The 24,744-nt window shown below is 39.8% G+C and overlaps 1 protein-coding gene across 3 annotated transcripts in view; it reads left to right on the top strand.

Moving 5' to 3' along the window:
* The window catches only part of LOC117409420 (follistatin-related protein 5-like), a 256,417-nt gene that overhangs the window by 126,907 nt on the left and 104,766 nt on the right, over positions 1 to 24,744 (top strand). For all 3 annotated transcript variants that reach the window (XM_034908687.2, XM_034015436.3, XM_034908681.2), the window contains exon 6: positions 22 to 142. In XM_034908687.2, the coding sequence (XP_034764578.1) occupies positions 22 to 142 (121 nt within the window). The remainder of the gene's footprint in view (positions 1 to 21; positions 143 to 24,744) is intronic.

Genomic DNA, 24,744 nt, shown 5'->3' with positions numbered 1-24,744 from the left:
AGCTTTTTTTTTCCATATTAGGTAATAAAACAAGAAGGACTGGCTAAGGATCTCTCGAAGTGCACTTTGTTTGATCTGTTGAAATACGATGATTACAATGGTGATAAGCATCTCTCAAAGGAGGAGTTCTACAGGTCATTTGGTAAGTGTGCATTTATAGAATTCTAACTCTGCATTCTTTTTCCAACTTGTATTTTGGTAGGTTGAAGTAAAGTCAGTCATTACCGTACTTACTTTGAAGGCACAGCTGTTCCTTTGACCTCAATGTGAACAGTTTTCCTATGCAGCTTACATATTCATACCAAAGTCCTGAGTTACAAGCTACAGAGTAATGTAATGTATAACAGCTGCATGTTTAATACAGGACTCACTTACGGTAGTATTTACTCTTAGAATGTCTGTATCTTATAATTCAGTGTTAATTCTTAATACTGCCACCATAACATTTTTAAACAACATTTTACTGTGGTCCTCATGTTACTGTATTTTTGTTTGTCTGGTAATGTTAATAGGTTTGTCAACAAATCACCCATTAAAATTATCATTTGCAGAATTATCTTTCAAGAGAACATGAAACATGCAGTATTTGGTTTTCATCCTTTTATTTGTATACTGTATTAAAATAACTGCAGGTGTATTATAATTCTGTAAAAAAATCAAAGATGTGCTGCTCTATATAAGGGTTTTAAGATCATGCACACTGTGGTTTGTACCCATTCTGCTTGGCTGTGGTGGGTGTTCAATTTGTATTACTCTATTTTCCTTTGAGCTTTTTTTGACAAGTAGTAAAAGCTAAATCCCCAAAAAAGAAAAGAAAGCAATGAAGAGAGGCTATGTGGGAAAATCATTTAGATTAATTTGAGCAGAGAGGGGAAATAATTCATAGAGAAGCTGTAACACGAATACAAAATGGAAAGCAACAATCAAAACGAATGGTGTGTAAGGAAGAATGACAACCTGCAGAAAGAAAATGGGATATGAAGGTTACTAAAGTGTATAGAGCTGCTGACTGAATCACTGAAACTAGATCATTGATTAATTCAATTGACAGCGTCTACCAGAAGGGGAATTCAAATTTAATAATCAGATAAGAGAGCTTGCTCCAGATGTAAAGAACATACTAAAATACTACTTTTATACAAATTGTAGTATCCAAGTGAGCTTATATTTTTGGTTTTAACAATATGCAATGTTCATTTCTTTGCCAAAAGGCTCCAGAGAAAGTATGCCATATTAAAAAATAATAATAATAATTAAAAAATCAATGCACTTTTTTTTTGGTAATTTTTACAGTAATATTCTTTACATGTCAATAGTTACCCCCCACACACTGTGTGTTTGTTATGGCTCCTCCCAAAAATAACATCATTGCTTTGCATTTGTGAAGTGGTTTATCCTAGTGTAGTTAGGATTGCAAGATTGTAGAACAGTGCAATGTAATGAACTACACCTGGCAAAGCCACTGCATACACAAATAAATTACATCACTAATCACTACATCACTAAAAATGGTAGACAGATGCTGTATACCCAAACTGACTTGTGGAGTGAATTCATTTTTAAAAATAGCTCTGTTAAACAATACCATATTTCTTGCTGATAATCAATGTGGTCCTGAGTAAAAGGTACAGTATTGCTGTCCTATTCAAAGTACTGTAAGATCAAAATTGCACCAAAAAAAATAAAAGCCGAGCATTTTTCAAATGCTTTCCATCTGTTCAAGTTAAGCTGTTTAGACTCTTGAGATGCCTGAAGCTTAGCTGAGTCTACACTGAAGTAACATCACTGTGCTGTGCTCACAAATTCACACTTCTTTTACAGTGAAATGGCCTTTAGTCCTTTTGGGATGGCAAATTTTGTCCTTTGGATTTTTTAAATGTTATTCCATGGTCAATAGTTTTATTACCAAATCATTACAATGCTGATTCAAAAAGGTTTCAAAAAGTGTTAACACATTAAGGACTAACATTGGTGTAGAACATTGTCACTACTTACACCACTGGATCTTAGTCTAAATTATTTATCTTTTGGTATTTTATAGTTAAACAGATAAAACTATGTTTTACTTGACGGTAAGAGCTGACAGTTCTGAAAAGGGTGGGAAATTGTCAGGTAAGACCGCCACTGCGCCCTTACCTGACCCATGTTCTGACAAGGCTTTCCAGCACACACCGCTTAACTCGCACAGTAGGTGGGTTCACTTCAGACAACATGTGTAGTAACCACTGCGCAGATGAAGTCAGGGCTAAAACCAGAACAACCATGGTTGTTTTCATGTAGTCATACAATTATATGTGAATTGGAAAAGCTAATTAGAATAGTTGGAATATTAACACAAATGGAGACAGACAAGTCATTTATTGTGTACAGTAATCCGTCGTATATACGACTGCGGTGGGACCAGTTCAGGACGGAGAATCCGCAATGTGGGTGATTTAAATTGCAATTGAACAGGCAGATTAATGACAGATGATGAACTGCGCTGGAGACCTTGTCCATGGCTGCTGACAGCTATCCGCAATGCTGGCCGACTAGCGAATACACGATGACATCAAGTAGTCTAGTGCCGCAGATAGGAGGTGGTTCGTAGAGCCACCTCCCCCCAAAAGACAAAGCCACCCAACCATGACTGGATAAAATGAAGATTATGAATGGTTAATGCAACAAATGCAGTGGGGCCATGCCACCGACCCCCCAAAAATAGGAAAAGGATGAATGAAAAGTAAGCAGCTGAGACACGGGCCCGCTCTCCGAGCATGAAATGCACTGAGGGAGAACCCGGCCTCTCCAGCGTGCCATGCTCCCATGTAAGGAAAAAAACCCTACCTTAGGGAATCCATGGTTGAGGGTAGCCCTTCCTTCAGGCTCTAAAGACGGCCGTGTTCATGTTTGGCCTTGCCGCACGTGACTTAGAGGGCAAAGAAAAGAAGCAACATGATTGAAAGCCACACTGAGTTTTTATGGCGTTTGGATATGATGTGTTGATTAGTGGGCAGATTCTCCCTCCAGAAATACAACCGTTTTCCAAGTAAGGGCAGATATGTAAAAAGTCGGATGAATTGTATAAATGAATTCTGTTTTAAATACCATCATACACAGCTGTAGCACTTACTATATTCACACAATTATTGTTTTGAGATTCAGCTTTTATAAGGGAGCTCCCCTAAATCCCTTGTTTAGAAAGACACAGGGTATTAATGCTTGTGACAGGGTAGCCGTGTGTTGTGTGTTGTGTGTGTGTGTGTGTGTGTGTGTGTGTGTGTGTGCATTCACTGCTGAGTGACAGGCAGGTGATCGAGACAGAGGTTGAAGTTGATACGCCCCGCAGGTGAACATGATTTATTTACATATCAACACAAACATAAATGTATATCTGAAACAAACACTCATACATTTGGTAATATTAATTATCTTGCACATTATATTGTTTGTAATACGTTATCGTACACAATATATTAGTATTAAGAATATAGATATTTTATGCTTATGTTCTGAAGTGTATATAATGCATATAAACTAAATATATACTGACTAATATGTTGGCTGTAAATATTTAAAAGAGGTACAATTTAAATCGTTGCTAAATCAACTTATGGAGTCCCCATTGGAGACAGCGCTGTCAATCATGGTACTGCATGTGGGGTTTAGCTTCACAGACTTAAGTTAAGGTCAGAAGCATTTTAAAAAATAAATTTAATTAAGTTGTAACAAATTAAATGGATAAAGTCAGGATCCACAAGAACCACAAGACGTAAGTGGCCTAAGGAATTCAAAATAAATTACCACAGAGAATGATTAAACTGATGAATACCCAATAACTTACTCTTGATGGTGGAGCATAAACCACTCATGCACAAAGAATAATTCAAATCACCTGCTAAATACTTTATCAATTTTTATGGATCTAAAAAAGGCACTCCTAGTCAATGAGTACTGTCCACCTGCCGGATATGGTGTTTAAACATGCAGCCGTTTTTGAGTTATTTTAGCGCAAAAAAAACTGAATAATTTGTTAAAACACATTTTTCTGTGATTCTGTAACTTAAAAACTACCGCACAGATTTTCATGAAACATGGACAAAAAAATTCTGTCACATGGACACAAATGGAGAGGTAATTTTTTAATATAAATATTATGATATTATGGTATTAAAACCAAAATTCACAATGCTGGCCAATTGCTTGGTATTAAAACAAAGGGTATTTTGCAGCTTCTCTAACACCGTACCTTGTAGAAGGTGTGTCATATAACATAGTATAAAAACACATTCATTCGCGTGTTGTAGAACTCGCAGTAGTATCTACATCAGTAGAGGTTATGCAGATCATTTTAAAGACAGCTTCAAAGTTGATCTTATGAAGAGCCACATTTAAAAACAATAACACAATGTAGATATTAAATATATAATGAACATTACATCATACCAAAGACACCAGACATAACTATAGACTATCCAAATGTAAAAGGCACAAAACGTTTATGTTCATTTTCAATTATTTAAAGACACAGTAAAACCGGTCTAATCCAGCCTCTCTACATAACCAGCATTCTGTATTGGCATAAGTTTGGGGTCTCAGCCAAATCTCTATTGAAATGAATAGTGTAATAACCTCTACAATCTAGAACCTGTCTATTCTGGAAACTGGCATGATTTGTACATTTTGACTGTCTAAAATCAATGTAAATCTGACAGCTGTGCAGTCTGGAATCAACTCATGTAATTTTTCTTTTAATTAAGTATATTGCGTAAATACACACACATCCTGTGGGTATGACAAATCCAGGGCCAGATTAACCTATACGCAAATTATCCTCTAGCGTAGGTACCCCAGCCGAATTGGGGCCCCGCGAGGTCGCCGTTTGTTTGGGACATTTTACAAAAACTGCATGTGGGCGGACGGGCCCACACACAGAGGAAGGGAGGCGCACAGAAGCTTGCTTTTGGTTAATTTTGTTCTTTTATGATGGCTATGCATTTCTTTCTTGATTACAGCATGGTCTCTGAAAAAACATTGTTTTGTTCTATTGAATGCAATGCTACTACCAGTCCGTAGAAGGAATCTATGAACAGCTTTGGAAAAAAACAATTTTTTTTTTTTTTGATTTGCTATATATATTGTAAGATAGAGGGTTGTGAGAGACAGCAGGGAGGGGGTTAAAACCTCCCTGCGAAAGAAATACACAGTTTTGATTTGTGTTGCTTTATTGTTTCATTTGATTTTCTAATTGTATTATTGTTTAGTTTAATTGTTTTATTAATTATCATCCGCACCTGGGCTATTAGGGAATTAGACCCAGGTGCGGGGGTTTAAAAGGAGAGCAAGCAGTCTGCTCGGGGCTGCTGAATGGAAGGAGGCAGAGAGGTGCGCTGTCTCCGAGTAGCCAAAGGAAGAGAAAAGTAAGTGCTGTTTGAAACCAGTGTGTTTTGGGAAGGACGGGTAAACAGCGTAGCTGTCCCGTGTTAGTCAGGGTGTTCCTGAAAGTTGAGTTAGTGCTCCAGAAGAGCTAGGTGTTTATTTTGTGTGTTTTGTTTTACTTTTGTGTTTATTAAAAAATAGCGCAACCGCGCTGAAAAATCCATTTGAGTGTCCTGGGTCGTATTTTTAAAGGGGCAACGAACCCGAGAGGGTGAGTTCTTTCACAATATATAGCTGTGCCGTGAAAAAGTATTTGCCCCCTGTCTGATTTTCTGCAATTTTGCATATTTTTGACACTGAATGTTATCAGATCTTCAACCAAAACCTAATATTAGATAAAAGGGACTCTGAGTGAACAAATAACACAACAATTTGATACATATTTCATTTATTTATTAAAGAATGTTATGCAACACCCAATGCCCCCATGTGAAAAAGTAATTGATTGCCCCCTTAGACTCAATAACTGGTTACGCCACCTTTAGCAGCAATAACTGCAACCATACACTTCCTGTAATTATTTATTAGTCTCTCACAGCGCTGTGGCGGAATTTTGGCCCACTCCTCCATGCAGAACAGCTTCAACTCAGTGACATTTGTGGGTTTTCGAGCATGAACTGCTCATTTCAAGTCCTGCCACAACATCTCAATGGGGTTTAGGTCTGGACTTTGACAAGGCCATTCCAAAACTTTAAATTTCTTGTTCTTCAACCATTCTGATGTAGACTTGCTTATGTATTTTTGATCATTGTCTTGCTGCATGACACAGCTGCGCTTCAGCTTTAGCTCACGGACGGATGGCCTGACATTCTCCAGTAGAATTCTCTGATACAGAGCAGAATTGATGGTTCCTTCAATGATGGCAAGGCATCCAGGTCCTGATACAGCAAAGCATCCCCATACCATGACACTACCACCACCATGCTTGACCGTTGGTATGAGGTTCTTACTGTGGAATGCAGTGTTTGGTTTTCGACAGACTTAACAGGGCCCATGTCTGCCAAAAAGTTCTTCTTTTGACTCATCTGTCCACAGAATATTGTTCCAGAACTCTTGAGGATCATCCAGGTGCTTTTTGGCAAACTTGAGACGAGAATTCATGTTCTTCTAGTGAGCAATGGTTTCCGCCTTGCTACTCTGCCACGAATCCCATTTTTGCCCAGTGTCTTTCTGATGGTGGAGTCATGAACACTGACCTTAGCTGAGGCGAGAGAGGCCTGCAGATCCCTGGATGTTGTTCTAGGGTTCTTTGTGACTTCCTGGACAATTTTACGCCTTGCTCTTGGAGAGATTTTGGCATGAAGGCCACTCCTGGGAAGATTCACTACTTCCCAAACTTTCTCCATTTGGACAATATGGCTCTGACTGTGGTTCAGTGGAGCCCCAGAGCTAGAAATGGCTTTGTAACCCTTTTCCAGACTGATAGGCATCAACAACTTTTTTTCCGGAGGTCTTCAGGAATTTCTTTTGTTCGTGGCATGATGTGCCTCTAAATCTGTGTGCTGACAACTTCACTCTGATGGTAAGGGACAAAGTTAGTCAGATTTATATTGGGCAGGGCTTGCCCAAATCAGGTCTGGTTGTTAACCAAAGTACTCAAACAGCTGACCCTAATTATCCCTTTAATTGGGTTGAGTTAACTAGGGGGGGCAATAACTTTTTCAAACCTAAAGATTGCATGTTTGATTACCTTGCACACCAAACAAATGAAAGAAGCACCAAACTTTGGTGCCATTTTTTTCTCTCAGACTCCCTCTATATACTACTACAACCCACAAAAAAATCTGACCAAATGCAATGTGAAAAATGTGCAAAAATGCAGAAAATCAGACGGGGCAAATACTTTCACAGCACTGTGTGTGTGTGTATATATATATATATATATATATATATATATATATATATATATATATATATATATATATATATATTCTGTTGCTATTGTATAAATTAGCTGCTGGGCTTTCTGGTAAACTAAGTGGTCATGGTTTTCTACGAATCTTGTGGAAATTGATGAAAGTAGCATGGAAAAAAACAGGTTGTACCAAGAGCATGGCGCCAAGCAGGTAGGGTCGTTATACCCAAGGAAAAAGATTTTACGAGTATCTGTCAGTTTCACCCTATTTCCCTGTTAAATGTGGAAGGCAAGATTTTCTTCAGCATTGTTGCTCAGCGATTGTCAGCTTACCCATTGAATAACTGCTTCATTCACACTTCAGTACAGAAAGCCGGTATTCCAGGTTTCCCAGGATGCTTAGAGCACCTCAGTGTGATCTGGCAGCAAATTCAAACAGCTAAAAAGGAGAGGAAGGAGCTCCATGTCACATTCCTGGATTTAGCTAATGCATATGGTTCAGTACCACATGAGCTTCTTTGGGTAGCATTTGATTTTTTCAGTGTACCGAGGACAATAACAAACTTAGTGAAAACTTACTTTGGAGATTTGCAATTTAGTTTTTCAACTTCAGAATTCAGCACTACATGGCAATGCCTAGAAAGTGGAATAATGGCAGGATGCACCATTTCTCCACTGGCTTTTACCATGGCAATGGAAGTAATCATTTTACCATGGCATGGAAGAGGAGGCCTTGGTCTCAGTTCAGCTCCTCCTACATGGCACAAAGCAGCCCCAGCTCAACGGAGGAAGCTGGTAGTCAACGAGGTGCAAAAGCAGGAGGAGAGGATGAGGTGCGTAAAGGCAGTTTCCCAGGCCAAGCAGGGAGGATGGATGAGATGGGAGAGTATGGAACAATGCAAGATTGGCTGGCAAGATCTATGGACAATGGAACAGAGCAGGATCAGTTTCCTCACCAGGTCAACATATGATGTTCTCCCATCACCACAAAAACTTAATCTATGGGTAGGAGAGGATCCGTGGTGTCCTTTGTGTTCATCGCCAGCTACATTGACAGATTTTGACAGGATACGAGGTGGGTCTTAGCCAAGGGTGGTTTACTTGGCGACATGACCAGGTGCTGCGATGTTTGGCCTTAGCATTGGAAGACAAGCGCAGCATGACCAATAGGTTGCCACCAATTCCAGCAATATATGACACACGAAGAACAACATTGCTCTGTCCTGGGGAGCAACCACCAAGGAAAGGTATTAAAACCAAAACTCATGTTGGACAACATCTTATTTTCCCACCTGAGATTGCCACCACTAACCTTTGACCTGATATTGTCTTGTGGTCTGGATCAGCACACCTTGTTCACCTGGTAGAGTTAACAGTGCCATGGGAGGATGCTGTGGATGAGGTGTATGAAAGGAAAAAACTTTAGTACGCTCAACTGGCTGCTGAAGTGGTACAACGAGGATGGAGAGTCCAGGTTTACCCAGTGGAGGTGGGTTGTCGAGGATTTGTGGCACACTCCACAACTCGGTTCCTCAGAGAGATGGGATTGTAGGAACAATTCAATAATTGATAATTTATCTGGGTTGATTAGTTCTCTTACTAACAATATTTAAATGACGTGATACAAAGATAGAGGATTTACTGTTGACACACATTCACACGCAGACACAAGGAATGTTTAACCAACAGTAGTATTTAATTAAGTACACAAATAATAAACAGAAATCAGAAAAGTTAGAAAGTAAATCTTAGTCTCTAAAAACAAAACACAATTCAAAACTCTCACTGGCTTAACTTGACTAGCAGCCAATTGAAACATGACACTGTCTGTCTTCTCACACACAAACTGCAGCACGAGCAAGCTATGACGTAGCTAGTCGCTCGCTCACAAACGGCCACATCCAAGTACAGAGTAAATCTGAGATAATGCAAACATTAAGATTATTGATGGTATATAGATTAAGTATATGATAAGTTTACTTTTAAAGACATTCCTCATACAACAATATGAGGTAGAATACTTATAGTTACTTCACTAAAGGTTATTTCACACACAAAGTGTGCAAACTCTAAATAATTAACAGTTCAATTCTATGAGAATCTGTTACAGTTAATTAATTTAGTTCCATGAAAGGAAAATGCAACTGGAATTATACTCAATGGTTCCTTGAAGCTTAGACTTTTGATCTGATGGCTTGGAAACTCAATCTGTTGAAGTGTCCAGAACAAAAACTCTCCACTCCACAACAAAGTCTTCAATCCTACATTGGATCAAACTCAGCAGCAAAGCTTTCAATTCTTAATAGAAACAACAAACAGCTGCAACAAAGTCTTCAGTCCTCGGTAGAGGATCCACAACAGCGCCCGTCCGCTCTGTCCTATTCGCTGGATCTTTTAGCTACGCAGGTAGCAGGGCACAGTTTATTTTGGATACTGTGGTTTTAGGTGTACAGCAGACCTAGACTGGTTTGTCTGATAACAGTCGCTGTAAGTTTTACGACAGTCCTCCAGCCGGGCCTCAGTCTCGTTACTTGTGGTTGTTAACTCACTTGCAGCTTGCGTCTGTTTTCAGGCAGAGTCCCATCTTGATTCCGTTTTTAGGCAAAGTCCCAGAGTTGCAGCTTTGCTTAGCAGAGTGACAGCACCCTGTTTAGCATTTGATGTGGAGCACAAAATGTTCAGTTTTGCTTGGATATTTATAGTCTTTTTCACTCTGCTAAATAGCCACTTTCATGAGATAATTTGTGTATCTTGCCTTTTGTTAAACTCTCAGTCCTTTGATGTTTTAATGTCCTTTTCCACTGGAACATCGCTAGTTTATGTCTTCCTTGTGTCAAAACGATTGTTGATGCACGTGTGAATTATCTGTACAAAATTCAACTGTCCACTCAGCCTAATCCAGTTCAGGCGCCGGTCCACTAATCAGTAGGTCACATAGTTCAGTATGTCTGCCAGGAACCAAGGGACCCTTTTTCTTGACACAGCAGTTTGTTTTTTTCCTAAGACACAGCAGTTTCATTAATTAGTCCAGTTATATCATTAACCCTTTGCGGTCCATTGTCGGACTGGGTCCGACATTGCAATTATTCCTCACAGGTCCTTTGTTGGACTGGGTCCGACATCATTATAGCAACGCAATAAACGGGTGTTTAGTCGTTTCTTCTCCGGAAAAAGCCGAGAAAACCATTCAATTGCCGAGTGGTAGCGACAGGAGCCGAGACAAGTCGGAAAAAAAAAAAAAAAAAAAAGGCGTATTTCATGAATAGTCATACATGGTATCAGGTATCAGATAATGGGCGTCCATAGTAAACAAGCTGGCTAAGTGCGTCAGCGCACTGAGACTATCATGGACATTTGCAGAGCTTTTTTCAGATGTTATAGTAATAAAATAATGACTTGGATCGCATTATTGAGGAGTTTGGTGATAAAACGAGTGATCTGGAGATGATCGATCGGTATGTACGACTATTATTATTATTATTATTTATTTCTTACATAGCTGAACGCTATAGCAAACAAAAGGCTGGGGCGGGGCTGGAGATGCCTAGTGTGTGCTTTGTTGATATGCAGGGCCATTTAAACCCGTTTGACTGTGAAAAAAAATACTTTTAAACAGCGCGTATAAAATTAACTGCGCGTGTGAAAATTAATTAGACCTGGCGTGCCTGACGCGCGATTAATAAATGGACCGCAAAGGGTTAATACACGTTCATGAAAAGGGTTAATACACGTTCACGTTCATGAGAATCTGAAGCAGCAGAGAGGAGCAGCAACTGGCTCTGGTTGAGACGAAAAGATTCTGGTTGGGGACCTCAAGCATAGTAGAAAGAAAGCAACATCGATGTAAAGAAAAGTAAGTAAGCTAGGCTTAGCTGAGTGGGGGATGGAGGGGGGTGATGCTGGGAAGCCAGATTCACTGTCGAGCCTTCTTAAGGTGTCGTGGGCTAGTCAACAAAACACCACGGATTGAAGGTGTCCACTTGAAGACCCCAGAGAGGTAACCTACTTGGCTCAGTCCAGACATTTATCATGCTGATGTGCTAGGGAGGCAAAATAGGCTGATCCCTGGATCCAGCATTACAGTTCGTCCATCAATACCAGGCAGAAGGATATCTACATCATCAGATGGAGGGAAACACAGATGGATCACATTAGTTTACAGTAAAAGAAGCTATGTCTTAGTTGATGCTTAACTTGGCGAGAGTTGAGTCCAGTATCAGCATGAAGTTTTAACACCTGATCTCATGTAATAGAAATCATAAATCAAAACCACTGACCTATTAACCTCAGTGGATGTTATATTGTGCACTTCTAATGTTTTTGTACTTTACTGCCTGGGACTGAAGCCTTTTGATCTATTTTGCATCATTTTGTGTTCTATGTTCCCACGGATGTTTGAATGCTAATTAAAATCACCATTAACAGTGAGATTTAATCATTATCACTTGCATGTGATTTCTGTCATATGGCACAAGGCAGTAAAGGCTATGATCTACAAAGAAAAAAGCCTACATAAAATGTTCAGATAAGTTATCTAATTCAATTCGAAGACATTTTCTCATTATTATTGTTACTGAAAAAATGCGTAAATTGAAAATCATGTAAAAGCTAGGAAATATTATCTTGCAATTAACAATGTTATGTATGGTGTACTCACCTGTTTTACACTTTGCATATGATTCGTACCAAATGACCTTTACTGGGCTTGTTTGTATCTGAGTATCTCATAGGGAGCTCAAAGTAACCCACAAACACATATGAGTGAGACTCAACAGGGCTGATGGACCACCCTGTAGTCTATGAACTATCCTTAAGAGTGCAGAAAATATATACTGTATAAAAACAATATAGGCTATGTAATAATCACAGACAGATGGACACACTGATGACGTTTCTCACATATTTATATGGTAGCGCCACAATCGGGAGAATACATATTTTTCCCTCCATAATGAATTATAAAGTGCAACGCCAATCACATTGAATATAAAAGCTTTTTTTTATAAAAATGCAATTCAAGTCTGCAAAACATAAAAGTGCCTAATTTTGGTTCGAAACTGGAAAATGAATGTTGCGTGCACAGCCATGATGGAAAGTACTGTACAATGACTGCATCTGTATTTGTCACCTTTTAAAAAAACATGTATTTAAGAAAAATAAAATTGTGCACAGTTCTTCTCAGTGCTGTGAAAGAGCAGTCTGGAAATTTCTGCTCCACTCTCCGATCCAGCAACTACCCCACTCTGTCCACCATTCACCATAGTAATGCATAGGGCCCCCAAAATATGGGTTAGTGTCAGGCCCCCACGTCCTTTAATCCGGCCCTGGACACATCTGTAGTAAAATCTTTGTTTACATAACAGAGAAAGTAAAATTAAACTTAATGTAATCTTGGAATTACAAGGTATACCTAGACAGTACTACTCTGTGTTCTGTAATCATTTTTCAAAGTATTCAGATAGTTTGTCATTTATACATTTTTTGCTACAACATTAGATTTTACAGTACTTCTGTAAACCAACACACTGTGTTATCCAGATGATGCTAGGTTTGGATGGTTCAGATTCTGTGCTTTTGTCATCATCAAGTGTCTGTGGGTAAAATACATAGTTTGTAGGTTTTGTATGAAAAATATTTCATATAAACATATTTAGCTCACAGCTACAGCTAATTGCTCTCCAATTTAGACACTATGTGTACAAAAAATTTTGGGTGAGTAAAATGGAACATTACCTTGAAGTTAAGAGCACTTTCAGTAAATGCAGTACATACTTTAATGCTAACTTATGGGGTGTGCATTAACTACAACTTTACATTTGAACTGGAATGTTATTTTGAACAACTGTACAATCTTGGTTTTACAATAAAAACAAAAACAACTATTCTTATTTGCTTTATTGACCCACAAACAATATGGTTGTGAAGGAAATAAAAACACAGAAACAGATTTTATTTTTTTATTCCAACACTGCAGATGGAATATACTTCGGGGTAGATGTACTAAGATGGGACAGTCGCAGCGCAAACATACCGCAATTTGCATTTTTGTTGCGACAATTCGCAAAGAATACATTTTGTAGTATGTACTAAGAAAAAAAAGAGCCGCAATATACTAATTTAAAAATGTGTTGCATCTTCTTAGCGAGATCTCTACTGCAAGAGTCGTACGACATTGTTCAAAGTGGGAGGTGAGTTTTGGTTTGCTGCAGCAGAGGGTGCCCGAAGGATAACGTCAATACATGCAAGGGTGCAAGAATCAAAATAACATTGTTCTTGTTAAATGTAAACGTCGTCTGTACAATGCATTCTGCTCCGTATTGATTTTACCTATTTTAATACTGTTATATATATAAAAAATGAAAGGCAGTTTAATCCTGTCAGATTCTATAGTGGGGCCCCAACCTTCATCCCCCAAAAGCTTTTCATAATTATACAGTAGCCCCTCACTAAACCGGTCATGTTTGTCAGACATAAGGAGGTGACAAGTTTAAAAACAATACAATAAAATCGCACACACATACATTTATAGTTCTCAGTGTCATTTAAATATAAATAATTGCGCTGAAATAACACTAATGTGTTTTGGGTAGGCTACACATTACAGTATGTAAAAATATAAATCTGTACAGTAGGCCTATACAGTGTACAGTACAGTAGTAAAATCAAATGAAAACCTAACTTTCTTCTTACTTTAGCCTACTGGTAACACAAAATAAATCATGCTGCTGCATTGTACGCATTGGTGTACAATGTGAATAAAATATTATTTTAAATTGAAACTAAATGATTTTAGTTTTTTTTAAATTATTTTAATTGTTATCATTATAGACAGTTAAAACACAATAGATCATGGTCCTATACAGATGCTCAGAATGAGCTGGAGGGGTTAGCAGCACATGTGTTAACAATAGACATGTGTCTATTGCTCACAACACGCTGGGAAAACCAGAAATGTCATAGAAATGTGTTTTTAAGGCTTGTAAGTACACACTGACTTCAGTAATAATTAGGTACTTTGATCTCAAAAATACATTGAGCACAACTGGCAAAACATGAGAAAAAGCGGACTGGGAAATGCCATCAACAATTGTGACTGTTTAAAACATGCTTTCAGAAGTTCTTAACACATTGATGCAATTGTAAGTGTTGCAATTGTCAGCAGCTTTAGTACATCTCCTTATAATATTTGTGAACCCGCCCCCTTTTTGCGAATTTATGCCCATAATTCCATATTCATCTAAGGTTGAACCGCAAAGAAAAACTGCTGCCGCAAAGCATTTCCTAAAAAGTCGCTAACAGCATTGTGCTTGTTTAGTACATTTCACCCTAGACTTCTGGTTTGTGACTATTGCGACAGCCGCAAGACTTTAGTATATCTACCCCTTAGGGTTTCTGGTTTTCAGTGTTTTACCCTGACTTTTCTACTCTCCTTTAACAATTAAATTACCTGTTAAGCTATTTGTGTATTTCAATCAGATGCGTTAATGGTAAAATTGATTTAATTTACAGCCCGATACCCACTGCTTGATGCGATCACATCACATTTGATCGCATTGGGCAGTGTGTGTTCACCAGCCAGAAACACACATTCAACCACCACATTCAACCATTCCCATTCTACATTCCAACAGTGCCTGTATGTAGCACAAACGTGAATATGCAATTACAGGTTGTATATTACATCAAGATTTCATACTGTTATTACTTCATCCTAATAAATACATACAAATAGATCAATTAGATCAGGGTAGTCAATTATTTTATGTGGAGGTCCAAAATTCTTAGCTACAGCAAGGTCAAGCTCCGGAGCCTGACTCCTATCCTCATATCCACAAATAAACACATAGCTACTACACACATTATTGGTTTCATAGTTCTGCACTAGTTTAAAAGGATTTTTTTTTTTTTTTTTTTGGGGGGGGGGGGGGGGGAATCAAAACTATTGTCTCCTTTTCAATAGCCTGCCTTCTTGCTGTCTTGTTACTGCATGAGTGCTTTCCCTGTCAAAACAATAGAATTGTATAGATGCTGTATATGTTCCTGTGTTATTGCAGACCAAACCATTGTGTTCCACCATTGCAAATTTTTTAACTGAAAAATACAGCAGCAGATGCAAAGATTTGCATGCGGAAAACCAGAAAGCTTATATTAATAATATTATTGACTATCTGTAAATTTTGTAAATGCAGAATAGTAACTATTACTAGCTATTATATCTTTAAACATATGCTAAAGAATTTTGCAAGAAAATCCTAAAATTTGTTAAGGTATCTTAGTGCCACAAGCACAGCCTATATAATTGTTAAGAGTTCAAAGTTGTGTTACTTAACCTTCATTTGAAGATGTTTAATTGATCTTTTTAGGCCCCAAAACCCATATACATTGGCTGTTTCAGTTACCTTGTGCAAATACACTCCTCAGGGTGCAACTTGAGATGTCTCCATTAAGTATTATGAGGAGAAGCTCGCTTTTAAATCTTAATAACATCTATATGTTTATTTATACCTTCTTTTTAATTGTATTGTTTTTTCCTGAGGACGTTATCTGCATGTTGGTACTAATTGTGATTGTACAGTATAGTTATTTGCCTTTCTGTATTTTACAAAACAACTTCACATATTATATTTAGTTCCAAGTCATAGTAATGTAAGCTTTGCAGCATTCTGCATTGCTTCACAGGGATATACTGCTGACTGTGACCTTCACCTTTCAAGCAGGATTGAGAAGCAAGCTGCGGTCCCCATGGCAATTGTTTCTAGCCAGTAGGATTTTCCTAATCCTCAGGCAGGTGGCCAACATTCTCCACACAAATTCTTATTAGTATTTAATTATTTAGCAGATGCTTTTATCCAAAGAGACTTACAGAAATTAAACAAATTATAAAAGTATGTAAGTTACAGGCAATGAAAATGAAAAACAAACACATATATACAATATATACCAAATACATATAAATAAAGGAAAATACAAATAATATATTGTGACAGGGTGCACGTCCCTTATTAATTTATATTGTTGTACTGTTATGATTTATTACTGTTTTTATGTATATATGTATTTGTTCCTTTTATTATTAATATGAGTTTGCGTTTGTGTGTTTTGGATCGGCAGGAAGGGGGTTAAATTCCTCCCTGCCAAAATACATGTGAGAATGTGGCTGGAGCCTTAATTGAGTAATTGTTAATTATTGATTAATTGGGCTCCAGCCACAAATTATAAAAGCCAGGAGAGATCCTTTGTCAGGGGAGAGAGCTAAGAGGAGGAAGGTGAAACAATACCGTGAGTACAAGAAAGACGATTGCTACCAACTGTGAGACCTTGTAGGTACTCTTTCTAGAAGATTACTTGTGTTTTGTTCTGTTTTACTTTGGCCCACGTGCCATTTGTTTTCTGAGTATTTTGTTTTGTTTAAACTGTTTGTTTTGTTTAATAAAAGCCGAGCGCCGTAGCTTTTCAGTTTGCCCCGCCATTACTTGTTTTGAGTTTGTGTTTCTGGTCTGACGTCAACCTCTGCAAAGCCACCTGTTCACAGTTGGTGTCAGAACCAGGACGACAGCGCTGCCAAGCGTCAGGCCAGAAATACTGTGTTTTTTTTTCAAAAGTAGTGTTTTTGCTTTTGTTTGGGGAAAAAAAATAATAATAAATAAAATGGATAAAGTGGAGGAGTACATGAAGAGGTGGCATGTGCAATCAGAGGGCATTAGAGGAAGGAGGGGCTATGTGGTGCCTCGCCTGCGTGGAGTATGGGCACCTCCCTGACGTGTGCCCATATGAAGAACCCCTTTTCTTACAGGCCTTCGATCGAGGTGAGGTGGAGACTGTGGAGGAGTGGATCCGCCTGAAGGCCATACCCTCACCACAGGTGGATCAGGAAATCTGCCTCACCTGCCTCAAAGGGGAGGAGTGGTGCTTTGCCGTCGGCAAGGTCGGGCACAAATCGCCTGAGCAACCCCCTCCATGGCAGGAGGTGGAACTGCCAGTCCCGAAGAAGGGAAGGAGGAGTGGTGCCAAGAAGACGGCGAAGAAGCAGGTGCCAGTTCCAGTGCCCATGAGGGTGGAGCCCGAGCGTCAAGAGCCCAAGAAAGGGAAGCCCAAGAGTGGATGCTGGGATGGCTACCTTCGCCTGGTCGAGGCCTCAAGTTGGTGCCCTTCTTGTGGGAAGGGGGGCCACTCCGTTGTCAACTGCCCCCGCCCTGGAGAGGAGAAGGAGGGATGACCGAAGGGCAGCTGGGAAGCCTACCTCAGCACTCTTGAGGCCGTGAACTGGTGCACTGTCTGCGGGGAGTGGGGCCACTTCGTGGTCAACTACCCCATTCTCCAGGAAGAGGAGGAGAAGGAGAAGCACCAATTCCCAGAAGAAGAGGAGCCATCGCTGCCATCTCCAACACCTCCACCGCCAGGAGCAGAGCAGCAGGAGATGCCTCTGTCTCCACCACCTCCACCGCCAGGAGCAGAGTAGCAGGAGCTGCCTCTGTCTCTACCACCTCAAGCAGGAGCTGCCTCTGTCTCCACCACCTCCACCGCCAGGAGCAGAGCAGCAGGAGCTGCCTCTGTCTCCACCGCTATGGGAGGACTGCTGGCTGCTCCCACCTCCACTAGCAGAGGGTGAATACCTGCTGGTTCTGCCTCCACCGCCGTGGGTGGACTACCTGCCGCTCCCACCTCCACCAGCAGAGGATGAATACCTGCTGGTTCCTCCTCCACCACCATCCGAAGATTACCTGCCACTCCCTCCTCCACCACAATGGGAGGACTGCTTACCACTTCCACCTCCACCGCCATGGGAGTTACTGCTCCTGCCCTGCCTCGCTCTGCCCAAGGATGCCTGCTTCGCTCCGCCCAAGGATGCCTACCTCGTATCGTCCAAGGATGCCTGCCTCATACTGCCCAAGGTCGGCCTCGCTCTGCCCAAGGATGCGTGCCATGTATCGCCTGGGGTTGCCTGCTGCTCCGCATGGCCTGGGGTTGCCTGCTGCTCCGCATCGCCTATGGAGCCACCAGTCACAGGTTACGAGGGAGAAGTGGAGGTCCCGCTGCTGCCTCCATGGCCAGGGGCTACCCTCCTGAGTTTGCCTCCTGAGGGTCCGCTGTTGCCGTCGCCTCCCGAGGGTTCCGCTGCTGCCGTCACCTCCCGAGGGTCCGCTGCTGCCATCGCCGGAACTGCTTCGCCTGGGGTCGCTGCCGACTCTGCTTCACCTGGGGTCGCTGCCGACTCTGCTTCGCCTGGGGTCGCTGCCGGCTCTGCTTCGCCTGGGGTCGCTGCCGGCTCTGCTTCGCCTGGGGTCGTCGCCGGCATGTCATCCCTTGTGGATGTCACAAACAATTCTGCCAGATCCATTATTGATTTCTTTGTAAATTGAAGAGCTTCATTAACACATAACATAACATTTTTATATTGTCTGGAAAACGATTCTGTACCTCCTGTAACAGTAGCATTGTGACATTACCACAGCGCCCTCGTATTGCCACTTTTGCTGCTTCTGACACAGTGTCTTCCCTGATTGCCTTCTCAGTCTCATATCCAAGTTGTGGATTAGGATCCAGATGCTGGTGGATGTCATCTGTGAGAAAATCAACCTGTGTCGTAAAATCATCACTGCTTCCAAGTGATGTGGCAAGCCTGACAAGTGCATCCATTAACTTAGTTGTATCAACGTTATTTCCCTGGAATGTTTTGTTGACAGCCTGCACCTCTGATAGCACATTTTTTATAAATAATAAATAGGCTGACTTTGTGGATCACAAAACACACGATAGAGCTGTTCTGCCATGTAACAGCGCTCATTCTCACACGCAACAGCAAACAGTGTTTTCAGTTCAAGCCACTGTTGGAATATTCTCCTTACCGCTGGCCAGTGTTAATTTAGTCAGCATTTTTTGGTTTTAGTCTAGTCGACGAAAACCTGTAGATATTTTAGTAGGGCTGGGACGATAGTGTTTTTTTTACTATCGTTTTCATACAGACCCGATGCATAGCGCAAAAGAAACGTGTAAATAATAAGTACATATATTTTCATCAAATCTAATCATGAAAAGTAAACGTTTCTCCAGTTGAACATAAACTACACATTTCTAATTATTCATGTCTAGTCACACTGTCGGCGAGGTTCCCCACAAAAAGTTAATAAAACAAATATTAGTGTCTTCCCTTAAGATGTCCTGACAACAACCGGATTAGAGAGAAAAAAAACTCCAACGGGGAACACAAGAATAACTATTTACAAGTCCAACGTAACAAAGTCTGTGCTCTCTCCAGAGCTTATTTTCTGTTTTTATTCAGAAATATTATGGCATCCACATTCTCTGGTTTCAAGGAACAGAGTTTGTTCAAAAGCATCCCTGCTTTGCTGAACATTCACTTGCTTGGGACCGATGTTGCAGGGATACTTAACATGCTCTTTGCCAAGGCTGCTAGGTTGGGAAAGCGTGTCTGGTTATTTTTCCACCAAATCAAGGGATCTTCGCTGATGTTTAATGGAGTTTCAGAAGCATAAATCGTCCTCTCTTGTTGGATTAAGGTTTCCTTGGAAGTAGTTTGTGTTTGTTGCCATCCACAAAGTAACATTTCTATTGCTTGTTCGGTCTTTGTTTTCTTTTTAACAGGTAAGTCCTCTGTGCTGCTCTCACTTGTACAGGCACGATTTCCGTCATTTTCGAGGTTGTCCTCCACCAGCCTCACTAGTTTGGAAACAAAGGTCAGAGTATCAGAAACTCAAACCGCTTAATAACCGACTGATACAAGTGGGGTGCAAATGTCATGTAATCCACAATTGCCTCAAAAATGGGATGAGAGCATTGAGTTTTGACGTAGAAACACTTAAAGTCCTCAAAGTATACAGCAAGTTTTCCTCCTCAGCCAAGAAGACAGAGTCTCTTATGTCCTTTTTCGAAATGGAATACAAAGATGTGCTTCGGCACATACCAACAAGGTGGCTGTCACTTCTGCCCGCAATTGAACGAGTACTACAAAGCTGGTCAGCATTGAGGGCATACTTCTTGTCAGAGGAGGAAGAAGAATGTGTCAAGATTGTGTGGGGAGCATTCTGTGAGAAAGAACATGAGTCTCTACCTCTTTGTTATGTTTAATTTTTGCACAACCTGATGGGATTGTTTCATAATGCTGTGAAAAAACTGGAATGCACCAATGTCAGCTGCACAGAACTGCACGGTGTCATGGAAGGCCTCCATTCAAAACTAAAGAGAAGAAGAGAGGACACATTATATGGAAGATCAGCCCAAGTCATTCTGGGCATCTCTCCATCTCACAACAGAAAATTCAGAGAGGAAACGGATAAGACATTGACGCGGTGCATTGAATACCTGGAGAAATAGTATGATTTCGAAACATCGGTTTTCAAATAAATAGCAGTGCTCTCACTCGACAACGATGTGAAATGGTCCGATTTTGAGACTCTTGTTACAGCACTGCATTGAGATTGACATTGACAAGCTGTATGATGACTACTGTGTTTTACAGCAATCAAGAGAAGAGATTGTCTCAAAGGAGCAGAAAATAGATCAGAGATTGGTGGAGGTTTTCAGACCAATGCCAGAGAGTGGTGACAGTCAAATGTTGAAATTGGTCTCTGTAGCACTTTCCATGCCTGTATCCAATGCCTACTGCGAGAGTTTTCAGTTTAATGGCACAGCTGTGGAGCAAGGCCAGAAACAGACTGAGTGATAGCGTTGTGAAAGCAGAGCTGCAGGTGCAATTGAACTTCAATATGTTCTGTGCAGACTTTCATGAGTTCTTAAAAAAGAACCCAGAGTGGCTTAGAGCAGCAAGAGGCCAGCTGAAATACAGATTTAAAAGGAAGGAAGCCGAGGGCAACGACATTCCACAGGCGACCCAGCTTTAAGGTAAAAACAACATAACATTTAATTATAATTAATTAAGCATTTAAGTATGAAGGTTTAAAGCTATTCATTGTTGTTGCTATGTAGCTAGCAAACTAATATTCAAAAAGATGGGTAAACATGTAGAAATCCGCTCTCGGTTTGAAATAAAATTATCATAGCGATAGTAACGTTAGCTAACTAATACATTATTGAGCTAACCTAGTTTTGCAATATTTCATAATAGTGATATAGTTATATATAATGTTTTAATCAATGACACTCCTTACACCCACACACAATAAAACGATGGTTTGATATTGTGAACGAGTTGAACAGTACAATTAATGACATTACATGTTGGGAAAAAAAAATCTCCCAGAATAGCTACAGTCAGAGTTGGCAACCCTACTGAGCACACATTGGCGCTATTACTTTTGTAGCCACTTCAAACTCTGTGTTTATCTGATTGATCGCATCTGCTAAATTCACAGCTGTGTGTCTCTCGTGTAATTTTCGTGTCGCTAATACTTTTGACTCGAGTTCCCAGTTTTGCTTAATGTAATGGCAGGTGACTGTTAAAAACGCTTCTTGTGCTATGCTTGTCCATACATCGGTAGTGATGGACATTGAATTACACTCCTGACTTAAATCCTGTCAAAGCTTTTCCTTTGCACGTTCGTGATCCAGAGTAATGAATTTGGAGTCTGTATTTCGACAGGGCATTTCATAGCCCGGAGCAAGATTCACAATCAGATTTTTAAACGCAGCTCCTTCTACTATACTAACAGGTCTGATATCTTGTGTGACAACATCCACTATCAGGCCTGTTATTTATTTTGCTCTGATGCTTTTTGGATCAACTTTTTTTCCAAAATAAGCTGTTACTGAAGGTGTTGCTTCCTTTTGTTTTTCACTTATGTTCCTGCTGTCGTATTTTGTCGGGTGCTATCTTACTAAATGAGCCCGCAGGTTGGTGGTATTGCCACAGAAGCTCATTAAAACTCCACAAACAACGCATTTTACTTTTCCATTTTGTTATTTTCTAAAAAACTTCCAAATGTCTGACGGCTTTATTTAAAATATAATTAAATTGACAATTTAACTAGCAAAATCTGTATTGCCTGACCCTCCACCTAACCTACCACAGTTATTAATGAACAAAGAATGAAAAGGATAAACAGGTGTTTTATTTTTAAATGCAAGCTGCTACAGTGCAAAAATAATACATGGTGCTTTTCAAATCTAACAACAAGAAAATATTAAAACATGCGCTGTCAAAACTTAGTCAAATAAACATTTGCTATTCTTGCTGGGGGAAAAAAAGAAAAAAGCAAAGACAAACCAAAATGGTAACATATGAAATGTTTGCTTCACTTTTTACCTATCTTGGTCAAATTAAGTCAACATATGTTTGCGTTTTTGGCTTAGTAGACAGTGTAAGAGTAATGTGATAATATTATGGCAATAATAATTTGCGGGTTATTAAACCGAAATGATTTGTGAAATGCTCACAAGCATTTGTTTTTGTTTTATAATTGTAGCATAATCTGTTTTTTGTACACGTCCCTTCTCATCATTCGTTTCAAAATACTATTATCAGTAAATTGAAATATAAAGTGCATTTAGAACTTATTTAACTTATTTTAATAAATGTTTAATCGATATGTCTTACCTTAGAATCAGAATTAATGTCTACATTAAGGTTAAAATCGCCCAGTAAAATAATCCTCTTGTACATGACTGTCAATATACCTAGGTGGACAATAAATAATTATAAGATGAACAGGCAATGGGCTATTTAATGTTAAGGTTAAAACTTCAAAATATGAATAACCTTCAACAATTTCCTGTTTGATTCTATGTTCACTACGGAAGACAGTAGCAAGTCCACCTCCCCGCCCAGTAGAGCGAACTTTCTGGAAAAAAGAATAGTTAGGTAGAGAAGCCTCAATCAGGGAAACATTGTCATTCGGTCCAAGCCATGTTTTGGTTAAAGAGAGAATAACAATGTAATTCTGAATAAAATCACTAATTAACAAATATCTGACATTAAATAAATAATTGTTCTAATCCAGAGCATATAATTGAGCAGGGGTATTATTATTATTTATTTATTTATTTATTTATTTATTTATTTATATATTTATTTAATTTTAAATTTAGTAGTTGCCAATTTATTTTTACCCCATTTTTCTCCCAATTTGAAATAGCCAACTGAATTATTTTTAGGCTCAGCTCACTGCTACCACCCCTGTGCTGACACGGGAGCAGCGAAGACGAACACATGCTGTCCTCCGAAACGTGTGCCGTCAGCCAACCGCTTCTTTTCACTCTGCAGGCCCTCCATGCAGCCACCTCAGAGCTACAGCATCGGAGGATAATGCAGCTCTGGGCAGCTTACAGGAGTCGCTGGTGCACGGTGAGCCAAGGACACCCTGGCCGACCTATGCCCTCCCCACCCGGGCGACGCTCGGCCAATTGTGCACCGCTCCTAGGGAGCTCTCGTCCACAGTCGGCTGTGGAATAGCCTGGACTCTAACCGGCGACCTCCAGGGCGCATCCTGCACTCCACGCGGAGCGCCTTTACTGGATGCGCCATTCGGGAGCCCTGGGGTAATAATAATTTGACAAAGATTACTGTGTAGCACACACCTCTGTGATTACTCAGCGGGTAGCGGGGATGGCAGGATACTTAAACTCTTTAGATTCCCTCCCCACCCCAGTATCTAGTTTATTTTCTATAGTACACAGATTATTTATGTTTTTACCTGTATTTAAAAATTAGAGTGGTGCATACGCTGGCATGACACCATATTTTTTCTTGATGTTACACTTTCATTTCTTGTTTTATTAATGTATTGAGGTTAGACAACCGTGGTTTGTTTAGAGTTCTGAGTTCTGAATCCTGCTCCAACCACCAGACTCAACACAGTTCCTTTTATATGTACCAAGCCCCGCCTAGTTAATCTGCTATTCAGTACTCCTGTATAGCCTTCATCCCCAAGATGGCCACCGCAACTGGACTCTTTACCTACTGTATGTGCCATCTTGCCACGTCTGTCGGTCCTGAGGTGACTATAACTTTGAGGTGGCCAAAACTACTTAAAGCTGATTTCATGTAATTTTTCTATGGTGTGAATAGTCACGTTCTTGGAGTGGATAAAACTTTTAAGGTGGCTAAAACTACTTAAAGCTGATTTCATGTCATTTGTCTATGTATAGAGTGAAGATTCAAGTTCCTGGGGTGGCTAAAACTGTTTTGAGGTGGCTAAAACTACCTAAAGCTGATTTCATGTAATTTTTATATATATATATATATATATATATATATATATATATATATATATATATATATATGGTAGTGTAAATAGTTACTTTCCTTTAGTGGCTAAAACTTTTTTGAGGTGGCTAAAACTACTTAAACGGATCTGATCTAGTTTCTCTGTTAACTGAAACCTCTGAAAAAGCAATCACAAATCTTACATCTATTCGTCTCTCTTGCACACTATCTGTAAACGAAAAAGCAATCAGCAATCGGCAGCAACCATTTAAATAAAAAAGGCATCAACAAATCTAAAATGAATTTGTCTCTCCTTGTACACTGCAATGTCTGTAAACAAAAAAGCAATCGG

This window comes from Acipenser ruthenus, chromosome 2 (assembly GCF_902713425.1).
Source record: "Acipenser ruthenus chromosome 2, fAciRut3.2 maternal haplotype, whole genome shotgun sequence".
Lineage (NCBI taxonomy): Eukaryota > Metazoa > Chordata > Actinopteri > Acipenseriformes > Acipenseridae > Acipenser > Acipenser ruthenus.
Note: the sequence above shows the minus strand (reverse complement) of the source record. Positions and strands in the feature narration are given on the sequence as shown.